The sequence below is a fragment of the Cyclopterus lumpus genome, chromosome 25 (genome assembly GCF_009769545.1).
Source record: "Cyclopterus lumpus isolate fCycLum1 chromosome 25, fCycLum1.pri, whole genome shotgun sequence".
NCBI lineage: Eukaryota > Metazoa > Chordata > Actinopteri > Perciformes > Cyclopteridae > Cyclopterus > Cyclopterus lumpus.
Genome location: NC_046990.1, coordinates 9,111,828 through 9,126,921, shown reverse-complemented (window position 1 = coordinate 9,126,921; position 15,094 = coordinate 9,111,828). Strand labels below are relative to the sequence as shown.

Below are 15,094 nucleotides of genomic sequence, written 5' to 3'. Positions count from 1 at the left end.
GTTTCAAATTAAAACTAGAAGGTCATCAAAATTCATCTGGAACATGAGTGTGTGGACAAAATGTAATGGCAATACATCCAATATCAATTGTGGCACGGTGGTGCTCCAGGACAATTCAGACGATCACTAATGTCAGTTGGATACATCATCTGGGAACCATGCATGTTTGTACAACATTTTGTGCCACTGCAGCTGGTAGATAATGAGTTTAACGTCTGATGACCATGACAATGTATTGGTAATCTATTTGATAGTTATGGTAATATATCACTGACATCAAAAATGCATGATGGCGCTATCAGAAAAGTCTGTGGATCAGACCATCAATCATCGGCACACAAATAAACCCACAAATAGACAACAATCACCTAGCTTCACAAGCTGCAATTACACTCATGTGGAGGATGGACTGCTGTACCCTGGGACTGAAGTGCCTCTATAATAAGCTTTCACCAAGAGCCAACTCAAGAACAATGTCCTACATATCAACGAGCAGGGCCCTCCAGAAGATGAAAAAAAAAAAAAGAGAGGCAGAGGTGATCCTTTCAAAAACACAACAGTTTAATCATTTTTTGTTGAGAACTGTAAGAAAAATACAAAATAAAGCTTAGGACGGGACAAACATACAATGTACACATGCATGCTCTTCAACCACTATGATCCATGCTGGTACAATCATACATTAGGATTAAAAATGAGAAACAACTAAAACGAGAAGCAGCTTTCTATCCCATGAATAACATTGTTGATGGTGCCGTCCTTCTCTTCCAGTTCCACATTTCCTGGATATGCTTTTAACATTTAGAAGCGTCGCAGCAACCTGTTCCAACATGAATCTGCTTTCAGGTGCTGGCAAAGATGTTGACAGAGGCAACCAGAAACCACAACTTGGTATGATTAACGAAAAAAGCTCGCTGAGATTTATTTCTGTAGCAATCCCATACTTACTTGAAAGCCGTGCAGGATATCATCTTAACTTATACAAGAATACAGTACGCGTTTACAAACGGTTCCCTCGTTAGCCGCCCTAGATCTCCGTGAATTCTTCGAGAGGGTGGAGTCTCGACCTCCTGGCATCGGCCCTTTGACCTCACAGCCTCAGGTACGCTACCTATGGACAAGAGGCAAACATTTAGAAAATGTTAAAAAGAATCCGTGTGTGGCTCCACTTGAAACACTATTCTAAAAATATAATTACTTTTTCTTGTACTGTACAATGGGGATTTTCGTTTCCCTAAGCACAGATGTACTGGCTCGCTACGGTCTGCTGATCAGCACAGAAACACATTATCTGCAATTACCGTCTCTAAACAACAAAAACACCACAGGTGGTGGAGATTTAATCAACTTCAAAAACACACATGCAGATAAACAAAGCATAGAAAACTAATCAGCCCTGCCCTCCATTCTTCCATCTGCTCTTCCTGTGTGTTTGCCTGCTGCAGACAATGGTTGCGCTCCACTGAGGGCTCTAAATTGGGATGACGGATGAGGGCATTTGTCCCACTCAAGGCCCCGTCTTCTCCATCCCCATACCTGTGTCTGCTCACCACTCGAGCGCATTAATGGTAATTCATACAAATGATAACAAACGGCAACCAGAGGTGAGTCCCCTGAAAACGAGGACAAAGTGTGATGAGATGCCAGAGCAATGTGGAATCTCGATGGCCGAAGAGAAGCCGGCTTGCAAAATGTGGGTGTTGCCAGGTTGAAGCTGCTAAAGAGGGTATTGCGTTGCTCTTCACGAGCTGAGCAAGGCTCAACACCCACAACGCCTTCTGTGGCGCTGTGCAGCGGCTAACATTAGAGCTGTGGCTGCACTGGGAAGCCCCAAAGTGTGAATCTATTAAACTGGAGTAGATCCATGCTGGACAGCGACGGTAAATGTTGGAATCGGAAACACTTGAATTTAAGTTGCATCGGCACTGAAAAAAAGAGAAGTTCAAAGATGAAGAAAACACAGGTGCTAAAACTTATGTTATCCAGTTAGGATTTTTCACGCAAGCTAATATTTGAAAAGCTAGCTAACGTTAGGCTCGATGTGAACTCACTTATTAAGGTTTGGGAGTTTGAGGTAAACCCACAACAGTGTTCCACCTGCTCCTGCAGAGTATAATTTAATGTTTAGTTTTTTTAGGAATCCCCAAAAAAAGTTTAGTATAATAGTTTCGAATAAACCGTGTATGAGGTAATATCTGGGTATTAAAAGGTTCTAGAGACAAAGACATGAGGAAGTCTTTTCGATCAACCACATACTCTTTGAGGCTGGGTGTCGGGGACTGTTGGCAAAACCCCTAAAACTTGGCAAGCAGCATGAAGCTTAGCGAGGTAGCATAGAAGTTGAAAGTTAGCTAAACGTATTGCAGGAATAAAGGGTTTGAAAAAAAGGGTGACTACTTAAAATAAGGGCAACACACACACACACTGAAGATCTAACTTAACAAACATCCTGCATGCATCACTCCCGTCACACTAGAGATAAACACTGAATTACCATTACAACATTTTTACATTACTAGCCTCGGTTACATTGTCAAGAGGAGATATCCAGCGTCACAGTACAACTCTCCACTGTTTATTAATTTCCCTTCTCAGCTTTTGGTCCACGGGCGATGGAATCGAGACGTGCGCGTCTTGGGAAAAGTAATTTATTTCGACAAAGTGCAGCCGCTCCTGGTGGGGAGCTGTGTGGACCGCAGGAGGACCGAGCATGATCGATGCATCTTCTCAGTTCTTCATCGTGAAACGCCGGAGCAGCTTTTTGGAGCCGTTTCTGTCAAATCTACATGCCGTCTCTGTGGGAGTGAGGAGGAGATTAATGAGGTGCGGGGAGGTGGGAGGTGTTGTCTGTTCCCAAGCTAAAGAGTGACACTCAGAGCTTGAGCCACTTTACACCCCATTACGCTGGCAGGCCCAGGGACGGGGACGGGGACGGGGGGGCGGGGAACACAGCGGCCCAGACAACAGTAGACATTCCACATGCAGAATAATAACAGGCTGGTGCAGGCTTTGATCTACCCGCAGGGCTGAAATTACCCAACACACACACACGTTATAGTTGGGTTGGGCTGTTGGTACTCTTATATTGAGCTGACAAAGAAGTGTGAGCAGTCCCAGAGTTCCACCTTTAACCTTTATAAAGATACATTCTCACTGAATTTGAGGTCGTCTCTCCAGCCAGTAGGGTTTACATACAGTATATATTGCAGTGGCCTTTCAAACAACCTTTTACATAGCAGACATTCTGGCATCATAGCAGGTGTAATTAATAACCATAGCGACTGCATTCCATTTAGGTTGAGCCGGCTCCAGGGTGCTGGTCGAATCCGTCTTCACAGCAGACATTTTTTGACTCGTCGCAGTTATAACATCGACAGTGGCTCCGTTCCATTAAAGTGTCCCAGTCAGACATGAACGTGTGGCAGCGAGCTAGCGTGCGCGACACCAGGAGCCCGACGCTGAAGAGGCGAAATGGAATCCAGCCATCCCTAATTAATCATCGCAGCACTGTATACACATTGTGCTACATCCGCATCTCCCGGGCTCGCATCGCGTTAATGAGGACCGTAATGATCGCTCAGTACGTTCCAGTGAGCCCCGGAGCTGGCTCATCCGAATGCAATATTGTTGTTATTAATTACACCTGTGCCATAACATAATATCAAAATGCCATGAACAAAAGCCACTTGGTACAGAGAGTTTGCGGAACAAAAGCATAGCTCCACTTTAAAATTGGAGGAGAGGGCTTCGTTTTCTTATAAAAAAAAAAGAGGTGATTTTGAATGGTTGGGTGAAATATGTTAAATCTGGTGGCGTGTTACTTTTCCCTAATGGACTCCGCTGTGCGGATCTAGCCATCTGGAGATGCTGTTTCATCGCTACAGCGAGGAAGCTGGTGGGTAACAACGTTATCGCAGCCAATTTTAAAACGTCGACCCACTATCGAAGTTTCCTTTTGCTCACGTGGGCCTTCAAAAAACGCAAACAGTAGGAAAACCACATTCCCCAGCAGACACCCTTCTCGGCGCCTCTTTTCTGACTCATCTCAACTCTAGTTCATCAGAAGCTTCCAGACCCCAGTGCATGCTGGTCCTCCGCTTCTAAACACAATCTTGTTTTTACTCTTCAAACAGTGTCTTCAACGGGGACTCTCTGACCATCTCCGGTAACTCTAGCTGGGCCTATGTTCACATTACCGTCCCGTCCTCACTCGCCTATAGAGCCAGCCTCAACTATCAGGAAGTGTTTGTGTGTGTAGATTTATCACACTCCACTTTGCTGCTGTAACGGCTTCCGCCACCAGACAGACACTGTGTCCTGTGACTCAATCTGTAGCTTTCTCCATTTCAGCAGAGCCTAATTTCTATCCATCCCCCCCCCTCAGAAAACACTATTTACCCATTGTACCAGTGTGTGAGACAAGTCCCCATTTGTCACCCTCAGGGCTGAGAGCAAAAAACCACAGTAAGTATTTTAAGGTGTGAGGCACAATACGTTTAGAACATGGAGGAGCCTCCTGGGCGTGAAATAATCCGAATGGCATTCTGGTGAGCCGTCTATTCCTAATTCCACTTCCTTTAAGGTGACGTAGTGCTGACTTTCTGTTTTGATATCGGGTCATTCCAACCAGGCGGATCACAGCGTGTTAGAGAGACCATACTAGTGTTTCACTGAGCTCAAGTTTCATGAGGCGAGTTCAGAAAGTCTGCGTCTCATTCATCGTTGTGAGAGTAAACCAAAAATCTTTTGGAACTGCGGACCGATCACTGACACCCAAACTCATTGCTGCACAGCACAGCACAGCACAGCACATATACTTTACAATAAAGGGTGTCAGATTTACACCTTGAAATTTGAAACGCGGATATGATTTCTGAGGCTAAAGCTGTCTCAGGCAAAAAGAAAAAAGAAGAAAGAAAGAAGAAAAGTCTGCACCCTCACTAGATGATGATCCTTGAAGAAGATATGCAAAAAAATAATAAAAAAAGAGCAGCACAGTGCTTCGAGAACGGAGCTAGTTGTTCTCGTATTAACATTTTAAGTACGATAAGGAAGATGGAGAGAAGGTGTCCGTCAAAAATAAGACCTCCATTCCCCTTTAATGTTTCGTCTTCAAAACAGAATGATTGCGTCTTTTTTTGTTTGTTATTAATGTGAAGGCTTGCCGTCCAAACTGAACACCTCGCAACGAAAAGAAGCTCCGCATGCCGTCCAACAACAGACGTGCCTTTTCAAAAAGGTCTGCTAGTCATATCATTCCAGCTCTCGTACTTTCTTTGCAGATGGAAAGCTGGTTGAAGTGGTGGGAGTCAGTAGCTAAACTTTCTGAGCATGAAGTGGAGGATAATTACCCATCGACGTGTTTAAAAAGGGCTGGGAGAATGGAGTTGTCGGCAAAGTTAACACACCTCTCATTTTCCAGTCAGAGGGCTTTCCTCTGCAACTCGAGCTAAATATACACATTTTGCACAATTACAGGTATAGAGAAGCTGGAACCGGGCGGATAAAAGTAAAACCTGACATTTGACCCACATAATCCCTCGAGCGACGCCGTTAACTGAAAAGCTCTGAATCATGAAATGAATTAAGACGGGATAAAAGCACAAGTCAAGCACTACTGAGTAACGGATAAACAGGGTGCTGTAAGTAAGTGAAATGGGTGATCACTGTCAGCTAAAATAGTCCCTGCTGCTTTTCACAAAACACTTTCAGCATCCCTCTGCTTACATAACCCAGAATCATGGTACGTTTAAAAAAAAAAAAAAAAAACGTCACCTCGTAGGACCTCATGCAGCGCATGGAGGCAGGAAGTGTAGAGTTGCTGTCATCGATCACTTGCAGCAGCTCCTCACACACATTCAGGGGCAGCACCACAGGATGTCCGATGGCATTGGCCTCCCAACTATCTACAATGCTGAAAACACACACACACACACACACACACACACACACACACACAAACACAGATTAGAGCAGGAGTGATTTGTAGTGACCGCAACCAAGACAATGCCCGGAATAGCTTCTGGAAATCCCACGCTGACGCTTTAATTAAGCAGTTTTTTTTTAACTGAACTGAACTAGATAACTGGGGATACAGAAAAGTGGATTGATGGTTTGTGTGTGTGGGTGCGGCGTCGACATATGTTTGTGTGAGAGACGGGAAGAGGAGAGGAAAGGGAGTGAAGGGAGGAGGAGGAAGAGTGATTGAGAGAAGAAAGATTGATGCGCTGTCGGTCTGTGGTGCCGACTCAGTTTGTTCGGGTGACATTTAGCCATCTGTGCCGTTCCTGAGAGGGGAAATTGTTCTCAAGTTTTAGCGGGTCTGCGTCCCGCAGAGGAAACACTCCTGCTAGAGCTATGTTTGTTTACATGCATGGGAAAATTGCTATTACATCTTAACAGGGTTTGTTCACACAGCAAATCTAATTCCTTCTGTGCGCATGGAAATGTAGTTCATGTCATCGACGCAGGAAGGTTCGATTGCTCAGAATGAATTCTGTCGCCCATACAACTTCCATTAAAACTCAATTTCCGCATCCATGAGACCTCATTCACACATCGCGTCCCGGCGGTGATGGTGCCTGCGACTTTCACTCAACTCATAATCAAGTACCTGCCATTAGTGACAAGCGTAATCCACTTAGGCACGGGCTCACCGATTCTGCAGCCAATTATTGGCAGTTTTAACAACACACACTGCAACCGACTGTGACCCGAATAAGAGGGACATCACCCGGGGAAATCACCCAGGGAATTCAGCTCCTCGGGCAGAACATTTCATTTAAAAATGTCAGAGATGAGTGATGAATGGTAAATGATGTGGGGGGGAGTGCGAGCAACACCAGCGTTTAGCTATGCAAGACTTCAGAAAAATAAAAATGTAATTAAAAAGCAATCTAAATTCTATATTCAGAACATATCTATGATTGAGGGATTGTCTCCACACAGCTCTCAACATGGCGGCGGCTGAGCGGTTGGCTAGCTAACGGAGCTAAAAAAACAAAACACGTACAGTGCAAACAAAGCGACAGCTAACGGTGTTAACCTGCTCGGGTAACGACACACGGCGAAGAGTGACTTCAATCTGATCATGTGGACATTACTACTACACAAAATATTTACGTAGAAAAGTGTCGTTTGCCGCTTTAATAATACTCTGAATTTCAAATTCAGCACGTTTAAACAAATTTAAATTTACATTGCAATCAGCATTTGGGTGCTAAATGAAAAGAAATTGCAGCACAGAAATGATACGGAAGTAGTTTGTCCACCAGAGAGCACTGACTAGTAGATTTTTACGTCAGCCAAAATGTCCGGCTCAGGACACATCGAACCATTCGTTTCCATTCTAGCACAGGTTAAAAAAAAAAACAATCCCCTCGACGGCAGGAAATAATTCACATAATAAGTGAAGAGTTATGACACAAACAGAAGCGCTCCGGGCGAAAGTTCCTGTCGAACGACGTCTCTCTTGGCAGCGGGCGTGGACCTCTGGAGAATCAGATCCCTCCTTATCCTACAGTTTATCGTGTCATTTGAAATGCACTCGTACTGCTTTGACTGTGTAGACAAGCCTCTCTCCTTTCATGCGAGTTGTACCACTAATTACCCCGTTCTCCGTCAGCCAGCCCGGCGGGCTTGTCAAAACGGTCGAAAACAACAAAAAACGTCTCTGTTCTGCCTTCACTCCACGCGGCTGCAGGGTAATGGAGGAGGTGGAGGAGGAGGAGGGGAAACCGGCGAGTGCTGATTCAGTTGAAAATAATGAGGGTGGAAGGCTCTTCCAGTGGGGCGCTGCTGTGCCGAGCATAGAGCACCACACGCAGCACATCCACCTACACCTCTCTAATGCATCACAGCAAGGCACACAGAGACTCGATCCCGTCAAAACAACATCTCCTGTGTGCGCAACAAACACGAGCGGGGCTTATGCAACTGACAACATGGAAGACGATAAACACCGTTGATGGCAATCTCATTCGGGGGGCGGAGGGAGGGGGGGGGGGAATTATGTCGGGGGCAGGGGCCCTTTAGTGTTTCCGAGGCCGCAAAAAAAAAAAACACAAAATAATAAATCCGTTCGCCAACAGACTCTTCTTTCATCCCTTGCGGTTCGAGACATGTGGTGATTGAGAGGGTGCGCTGGAAAGATGAAAGGATACGATTAAGAAGAGGAAGACAAAGATTGGAAAAAGGGGGGGGGAGGGGTGGAGGATGCGGTAGGAGCCCACGCTTACTCTTTCTGCTGGGGGCCCGTGTCTGAGCAGGAGGCATAGAGGAGTTTCAGGGCTCTGGAAGCTCGGAGAGATGGGGAGCCGAGGGAACTTTCATCCCCGACGCACGTCTCTGGGACCGACGCCGTCATGGAGTCGCTGTTCAGCAGCCAGACCTGCAGGAGGAGCCGACAGGGTCACGTCACACGTGTCGGAGGGGGTGGACACACATGGTTGGATGTGGTGATGGTGTTTGGGTGCAAACACGGTGAACGTTGCAGAGTCTCCCCTCTCCTCAGCTGGTACTCTCACATTTAAGCTAATATCTACCCTTCGAACTTCTCTGTGCCTGCACTGGGAAGGTTAGCCAGCACACACAGTTTATTATCCCCCAAAACCGTGGCTGAACTAATCAGCGGGGGTCGAGTCACGACTCCCTCTCACTAGTGTTTCAGAGGGTGCCTTCAGTTGGTGTTGGAACGATCAAAAGTCAGTCAATTCCTCACAAGACTCATTATATTGTTATTGCAACCTTTTTTAAAATGTATTTATTTATATATTTTTCATTTATTCTCCTCCAGCTTAAAGTCCTACAAGGACACCATTTGTGGAATACGAAGGGCATTTTATGCAAATGTCAAACAAATATCACCTGCCAGCATCGGTTAGAATAACATTATTATTGGAATACAAACACTACAGCACACACTTTTACTCTCCACAGAGCCACTTGTTGCTGATTTTAAGAGAAGCCAAAAGGCCTGGCAGCACGCTCAACCAATCACTTTCCATCAGCTTTTTCCATGCCGCTGGAAGGACACCATATTTCCCCACTAATCAACAACCCGAGTGGTCTATTTTTTTTTTAACCTGGATGCCATGTGCTTCTCTGATTAGGTCCGGATCGTTCTTACCAATAAGAAGGCTTTCCCATCAGGAGTTTGGACAGAGAAGTGGAAGGTGCTCTGCGAGCTGGACAGCCCCAACAGCCGGGCTGCTACCGTCTGCTCCACGAAGAGCGACCTATCCCAAAAGAGACAACGTTCATTCCTTTAATGCGTTTAAACTTTACGGATCATATCAACGTCTCGGTTCATGCACTCGCAGTAAAACTAGAATGGAGGCATTGATCACATTGGGCAAGATGACATGTAAGCCCAGGACTAATTATTATGACCGGCAGTCAAACATTGCAGCCAATAGTTAACGTACGGAAACTTTAAAAAAAGGCAAAATAGTTCTCAAAAGAAAGAAAAAAGAAAAGAAATTGTGGCTGTGCATAATCTATAAAATATTCAAACTTGCACTGTGGCATTATAAAAAGCATTTCACTCTGAAGCCTGAATTGAAAAGGCCTGAACACAGCGCTGATACGCGACGGCCACTTTTTTCATCCATTTCCATATAAAAGAATGTGCTTCATGTGCAGTCTGGATAAAAACCTGCCTGTTGAGTGAAGCTTCTAGCTCTCGGTCTCCCACGGCAGGCTCCACCACCACCTGTGTGATGTACAGTTTCAGTGTTTCTGGAAGGCACAAAAAGGGAAAAACCCTCGTCAGCCCAAAAAAATAAAAATAAAAAGAGGATTTGTGATTAGAATGCACGGAGCGACTCATACCTGGAGCAACGGCCTCGCCCAGCACCAACGAACAGCTCTTGCAGGAAATGAGTGTCAGTCGGCGGCAGGGTTTCTGTACGGAACACAAGTAAAAGGGAAAAAAAAGAAACCGAAAATCAATCACGATACACACAGATCTTTTACTTTAACCAGGATGGGCAGTAGAAGGAGAAGAGAGAGAGAGAGAGAGAGAGAGAGGAGAGATACAGAGTCTCATTTGTTCCCCGGCGCTTTCTATCTGCCTCTCTTTCCATTTTTCCTCACTCCGTCATGCAAAGTGAATCTCATTCTCGCCATCCGAGAATGAGTAATAAAAAGAGTAGGGAGATCAATCCTCGTCCGCAGAGTGCTGTGTGATATGAATAGATTGTTTTATCGAAAATAAACTGGAAGTTACCATTTAGAGCTTTCCCCACTTCCTCCCCCCTCGCTGCAGCTCGAGAAGATGATTTTTTATTGATAGAATTCTTACAAATCGGGAACCCAACCCCCCCCCCCAGAGACAAGTCTTTCATCCTAGACTTATTTGCATCTCAAACATCCCTTGGCTTTTACAGGAATTCGGAATCTTTGTCACGTCTTCCTTCTCAGAATAAAATAGGAGCACTCTGCTTGTTTATCCTCCGGGTGTCCCTCACCTTGGAATCAGGACTGTCCTCCGAGCCAACCGGGCTCTCCTCCTCCGTGAGAGTCTGTGCACAGCCGCCATCTTTGGCGAGCAGGAGGAAGGTGTCGCCCAGCAAACAGTCCTCTGCTCGGGGCAAGAGCTTCTTGGCGAACGGATCGGGGTGGCAACACCAGTCGTCCACGATGGCGTTCCAGTTGCAGTTAGGAAGAGGAAGGACTCTCTTAAACTCTCTGACGAAGAGCAACAACAACAAAAAGCAAATTGTGGGTCTTTCCATTTGTGTCACACATTGGTTCACGGCATCAGCATTGAAGTCAAGTTTCTGGCCACATGGCGCGTTTGAGTCAAAATATTTACTCCCCGTTTTGGTCTCCAAGGGAAACATCCGGCTCCTCAGCTGCTAACTGCGCCACTGAGTTTCACCAGCTCATGCAGATGTTTAGTCTTTTTAAAAAAAAAATTGTTATTACTTTTTTTAAACAGAAAACCGCTGCATCCCCACGACTGAAAATGGCAAACACTGAAGACTTTGGAATTATTCATCTGTGGCGTTGTCGTCATTTGACGCATTGTTAGTATAAAAATACTGATCGGAGCAGCTTCAATTAAACATTAAATGTCTTCATTCAAATAAAGCTCTTAGTGTTGACGTCGTATCAGTATGCCATATTGTAAAAGCTTTCACAGGGTACTTTGTGATGGTTGCAGTCAATGGTAGTATTAGCTCCTCTGATCAGCCACATTGTGGAGCATATTGATACAAAAGCATAATGAGGCATAATGTTGTCGGAAATGTTACTTTTATGCTCCAAGCACTTCTTCTCACATTTTTACTTCCCGGAGCCTTTGTTGAAAGCAAAAAATAATAAGAAGAAAGTTGAGGAACTTTTATTGTGTTACTGCTGAGGAACTTTGCCAGAGGCCAAGGTTCTCTTTAATGCCGCTATTGCAATTTTCAGCATGTCACATTGCTATCCAGAGGAAGCTACAAGCCGAGGGTTAGAAGAACAATACTTCTGTCCGCCGGAACCACCTCAAGGTGAGAGAAACAATTGTTTTTTTTAATGGGTAGCGCGGACCTTGACGTCACACCGACTCTAAAACCAGTCAGGGTGACGACTGTGGACTCGGCTCCATCCATCAATTTTCCTTTCCAGGACTCATCACTTCAACCGCCGGGTCACATCATCAATAAACACTTCCTGCGGAGGAGGAGGTGTAAATAAAAAATAAAAAAAGACATTTCCGCCACCGCTCGTCCTCGTTCGTCTGCTCCTCACCTGTCCTCCAGCAGCCTGGTCATGCAGCCCTGGCAGTGGAAGCAATAAGTCTCTTTGGCCCGGAGCGTCTCCATCGCGTTGCCGGAAGCCTCTGTGGAGCGCCAAAAAGGCAAACAAATAAATGAGCCGCATTTGGTGAAGGGGTGGTAACCTTGTACTTACAAAGCACGGAGTCGATAAAGTACTGGGTGGCGAAGGTGGCTTGGACAGGAAGCGGACAATCAGTCCTCTGCTATAACTTCTTCTTGCGCCGGGACAAAATGACAAAATATGGGAGTTTGTGGATATTGCTCTGGGCTACACATTTGATGATACGAGATAAAAAAAAAAAATTAGAAAAGGGAGTATTCTCATGATGATAATCAGTTGCTAGGGGGCCATTGGGGATCTTCAGAGCAAAATTGACACCCACAGATGACAAAGTGACTCAATCCAATTAAATTCTAAATAGAAAGCAAGCTCTAAATAGCTAGCAAAAGACTTAGTTCTCGCCTTGGCACCGAGGAGTCGAGCAAAGCGGAGGGAGGCGGCACGTGTCTGGGATGCGTTTCCGCGGACATTACCTTGATCTGGGTGTCGCGAGACGCCGATGCGCAGTCGGAAATGCAGCTCCTCGCCACTGAACTCTTCCGCAGGCGTCGGAATGCAGGATCCCTGCTCGTAGTTGACTCCCGCTGGCAAAGTCAGGCTCAGCTCGCCTCTGGGAGTCTTGATGCGGAGAGAGGACTCTCCAGCCGTCACGACCACATCCGCTGGACTACTGGCCACATCTTTCCTGGGGAGGGCAGATGCAAGCAGACACCGGTTAAAAAAAAAGAAGAAGGAGGAACATATAGGAAACAGAAGACCTTGTTTTGCTTCCCAAGAAGGCGAAGACGCGTGGTATAGGCCCGTGGCTTCTCGAACTCTCCGATCACATTTGTCTTCCGTTCCATGGATTTTTTTAATCTTGTGTGTGTGAAAAAAAAAGAAGAAAAATCAAAAAGATTTCTTGCCAAAAATTAGACGAGATGATCAATAGCTCTCATATCTTTAAAAATGCAAAATTATTGCCGATACACATATGAGATACAGCACTTTAATGCGTGAGCTTTACGGTTGACAGCAGTCGGATTTTGTTGTTTCTTTCTTTGTTTCCTTGTCTGGAACAGATGGACATGAGAGCGATAGCGGCCTTCTTATCCAACTCTGGGAAAGAGCAGATTTTCCAAAATATCAAACTACCCTTGAAGACTTCAGGAAACATTATGTCTAGAGATCGCACTAGCGTTAACGCATCATTACCTCTCGAACGAAGGAGGCTGGATCATTTCCTGTTCTTGATACTTAATGCATCAGAAGTGAACAACAAGCCAATAACCCAAAAACTTGGCAACGTCAAACCCTAGACATATGGATTCAGGGGGGATATGTAATTAGTCACGGTCTCAATACACTGATTAATGACTCAGCCTTTGGGGTGGAGCAGAGACTGCACCGAAACCGTTGGCAAATTCCCCAAAGCCCTTGACCCAACTCTGTACAGAAAGGTCGAGGAGTATCCTGGCCTCTCATCCTCTCTTCAGCCAGTCGGAGCCCCTCTGGCATCTAAAACGGTCTGAAGGAAGTCCTTCATCCCAAGTCCCATCAATACTCTTAACTCAACACACTGACAGGAGATTTAACCCACACTCTCTTACTCGAACTGTTTTAATGGGTGATGTGATCTTGTGTGGGATTGTTTTGCAAACTGCTCATCTGCATCTTTATTTGGTCGTTTTGTTGCGTTTGGTGAGCCAAAGACATATTCCCACCCTGGCAGTCAATAAATATATATTAATATTCAGTCTATGGTGCACAACAAAATCTGTTGTCCCCCCCCCCCCCCCGTCAAGTATTCTGGGTATAGATATTATAATATGAACGCAACAGACTGCTCCAAGGTTCTCTGCAAATCTCATTAACCCCATCTAGTGACGGTAAAGGTGTACTGCATCCACATTCAGAGATTCCTCTGACCCTGATCTTTGCTTTTAAATCATTTAAAATGTAGTTAATCAATTGGTATTATGAACAAAAATCGTCATTGACACAGCAGCTTTATGTTTACAAGTGCTTTACAAAACATAAAATATACATTATGAGCACGAACTCATGCATACAAATCAGCTACGTCAGAAGTAGCAATATTACACTACAAAATACTCGATTACTAGTAAAAGTCCTGAATTCAAAATGTAATTCTAAAGTATGAAAACTCAATATGCAGAATTGCCCATGCCAGAGTTAAAAGGTCACTGTTATACATGCAGATGTATTTTCATATTGTAGTTTATCAAGGTGGAGGAAATGTAACAACGAAATATACTAATCTGTAGTCTAATCAAATAACATATTGTGCTCTATACAGTGCTGTAACTGTTGCTAAATATAGTGGTAAAACGTGCAATGGTTCCCTTTGAAATGCAAGAGAAGTATAACGTAGCATTCAATGGAGATACTAAATTACACACAAGCCTACAGTACTCGAGTAATGGCACTAAGGTACTTTCCACCATTGATAAATACTACAAAAGTATCATAATAAGCTTCTTATTCATACTTTTTAAAATTCGTTTTACGTGATGTGTGATACAATAAGCAGAACCCAAAGTCAAACCCAGATTGTGTTTCACTTTTGTCACATTCCTTCAGAATACAAAAAGAAAAATGTGAATAATGGTTCCGCACCTTTTAGGGGTTCACGGTTTAATCTACTTCAGGGGCTACTTGTTGCTAACAAAAGGAAGCATGCAGCAATATATATTCAAACAGTTAGCTCACGAGAGGGTTGTCAACATGTCCCTGAAACAACCGGCACGTAACGTTTCACTAACGTTACTAATAAAAGGGGAATAATGGAATATTGTAAAGTAACAGTCCCATCAGACATAATTAACTAACTTACCCGACAATAAGCAGTCCACTCTCCAGTCTTTTTCTCAGCTCTAAGAAGACTCCAACTCCATGTGTTTTGGCTGGCTTTGCAATATCTGCCATTTACGCAACGCAATATTCAGAAGTTATTAACAAAAAAGAATCATACACTAATCCAAACTCCGTGTAGCTGTGAGACTCTGCAGCATAGTATCCAAAAGAAGGCAAACATAAAGGCACATATATCTGCTTCAGCTAGCTCGTGGTATCCAGAGGCTGGCGAGGTTGCTTGTCTGCAGCGTGACGATGCCGCCGACATCAAGTACACTATGGTAAGAGAGGAGCATCCGGTCAGGCATTTCAAAATAAAAAAGAAAAGGTTAACTAACTAGCTTTCTACGAGTGGTGGCAGATATTTAGCATTTTGATCTTGCCGGTTTTATAGATGGAGTGATAGTAA

General features: G+C 44.6%; 1 protein-coding gene across 1 annotated transcript; it reads right to left on the bottom strand.

Annotated features, from left to right (window-relative positions):
• Positions 1 to 537: 537 nt before the first annotated feature.
• On the bottom strand, positions 538 to 14,965 carry ube3d (ubiquitin protein ligase E3D). Its single transcript, XM_034529023.1, has 10 exons — positions 14,666 to 14,965; positions 12,303 to 12,514; positions 11,740 to 11,830; positions 10,470 to 10,689; positions 9,832 to 9,904; positions 9,660 to 9,738; positions 9,128 to 9,236; positions 8,238 to 8,389; positions 5,776 to 5,914; positions 538 to 1,111 (listed from the first exon to the last, which is right to left on the bottom strand). Exons 1-10 carry the CDS (start codon positions 14,755 to 14,757, stop codon positions 1,091 to 1,093), a joined length of 1,188 nt encoding a protein of 395 aa, XP_034384914.1. The 5' UTR covers positions 14,758 to 14,965; the 3' UTR covers positions 538 to 1,090.
• Between the last annotated feature and the right edge of the window lie 129 nt (positions 14,966 to 15,094).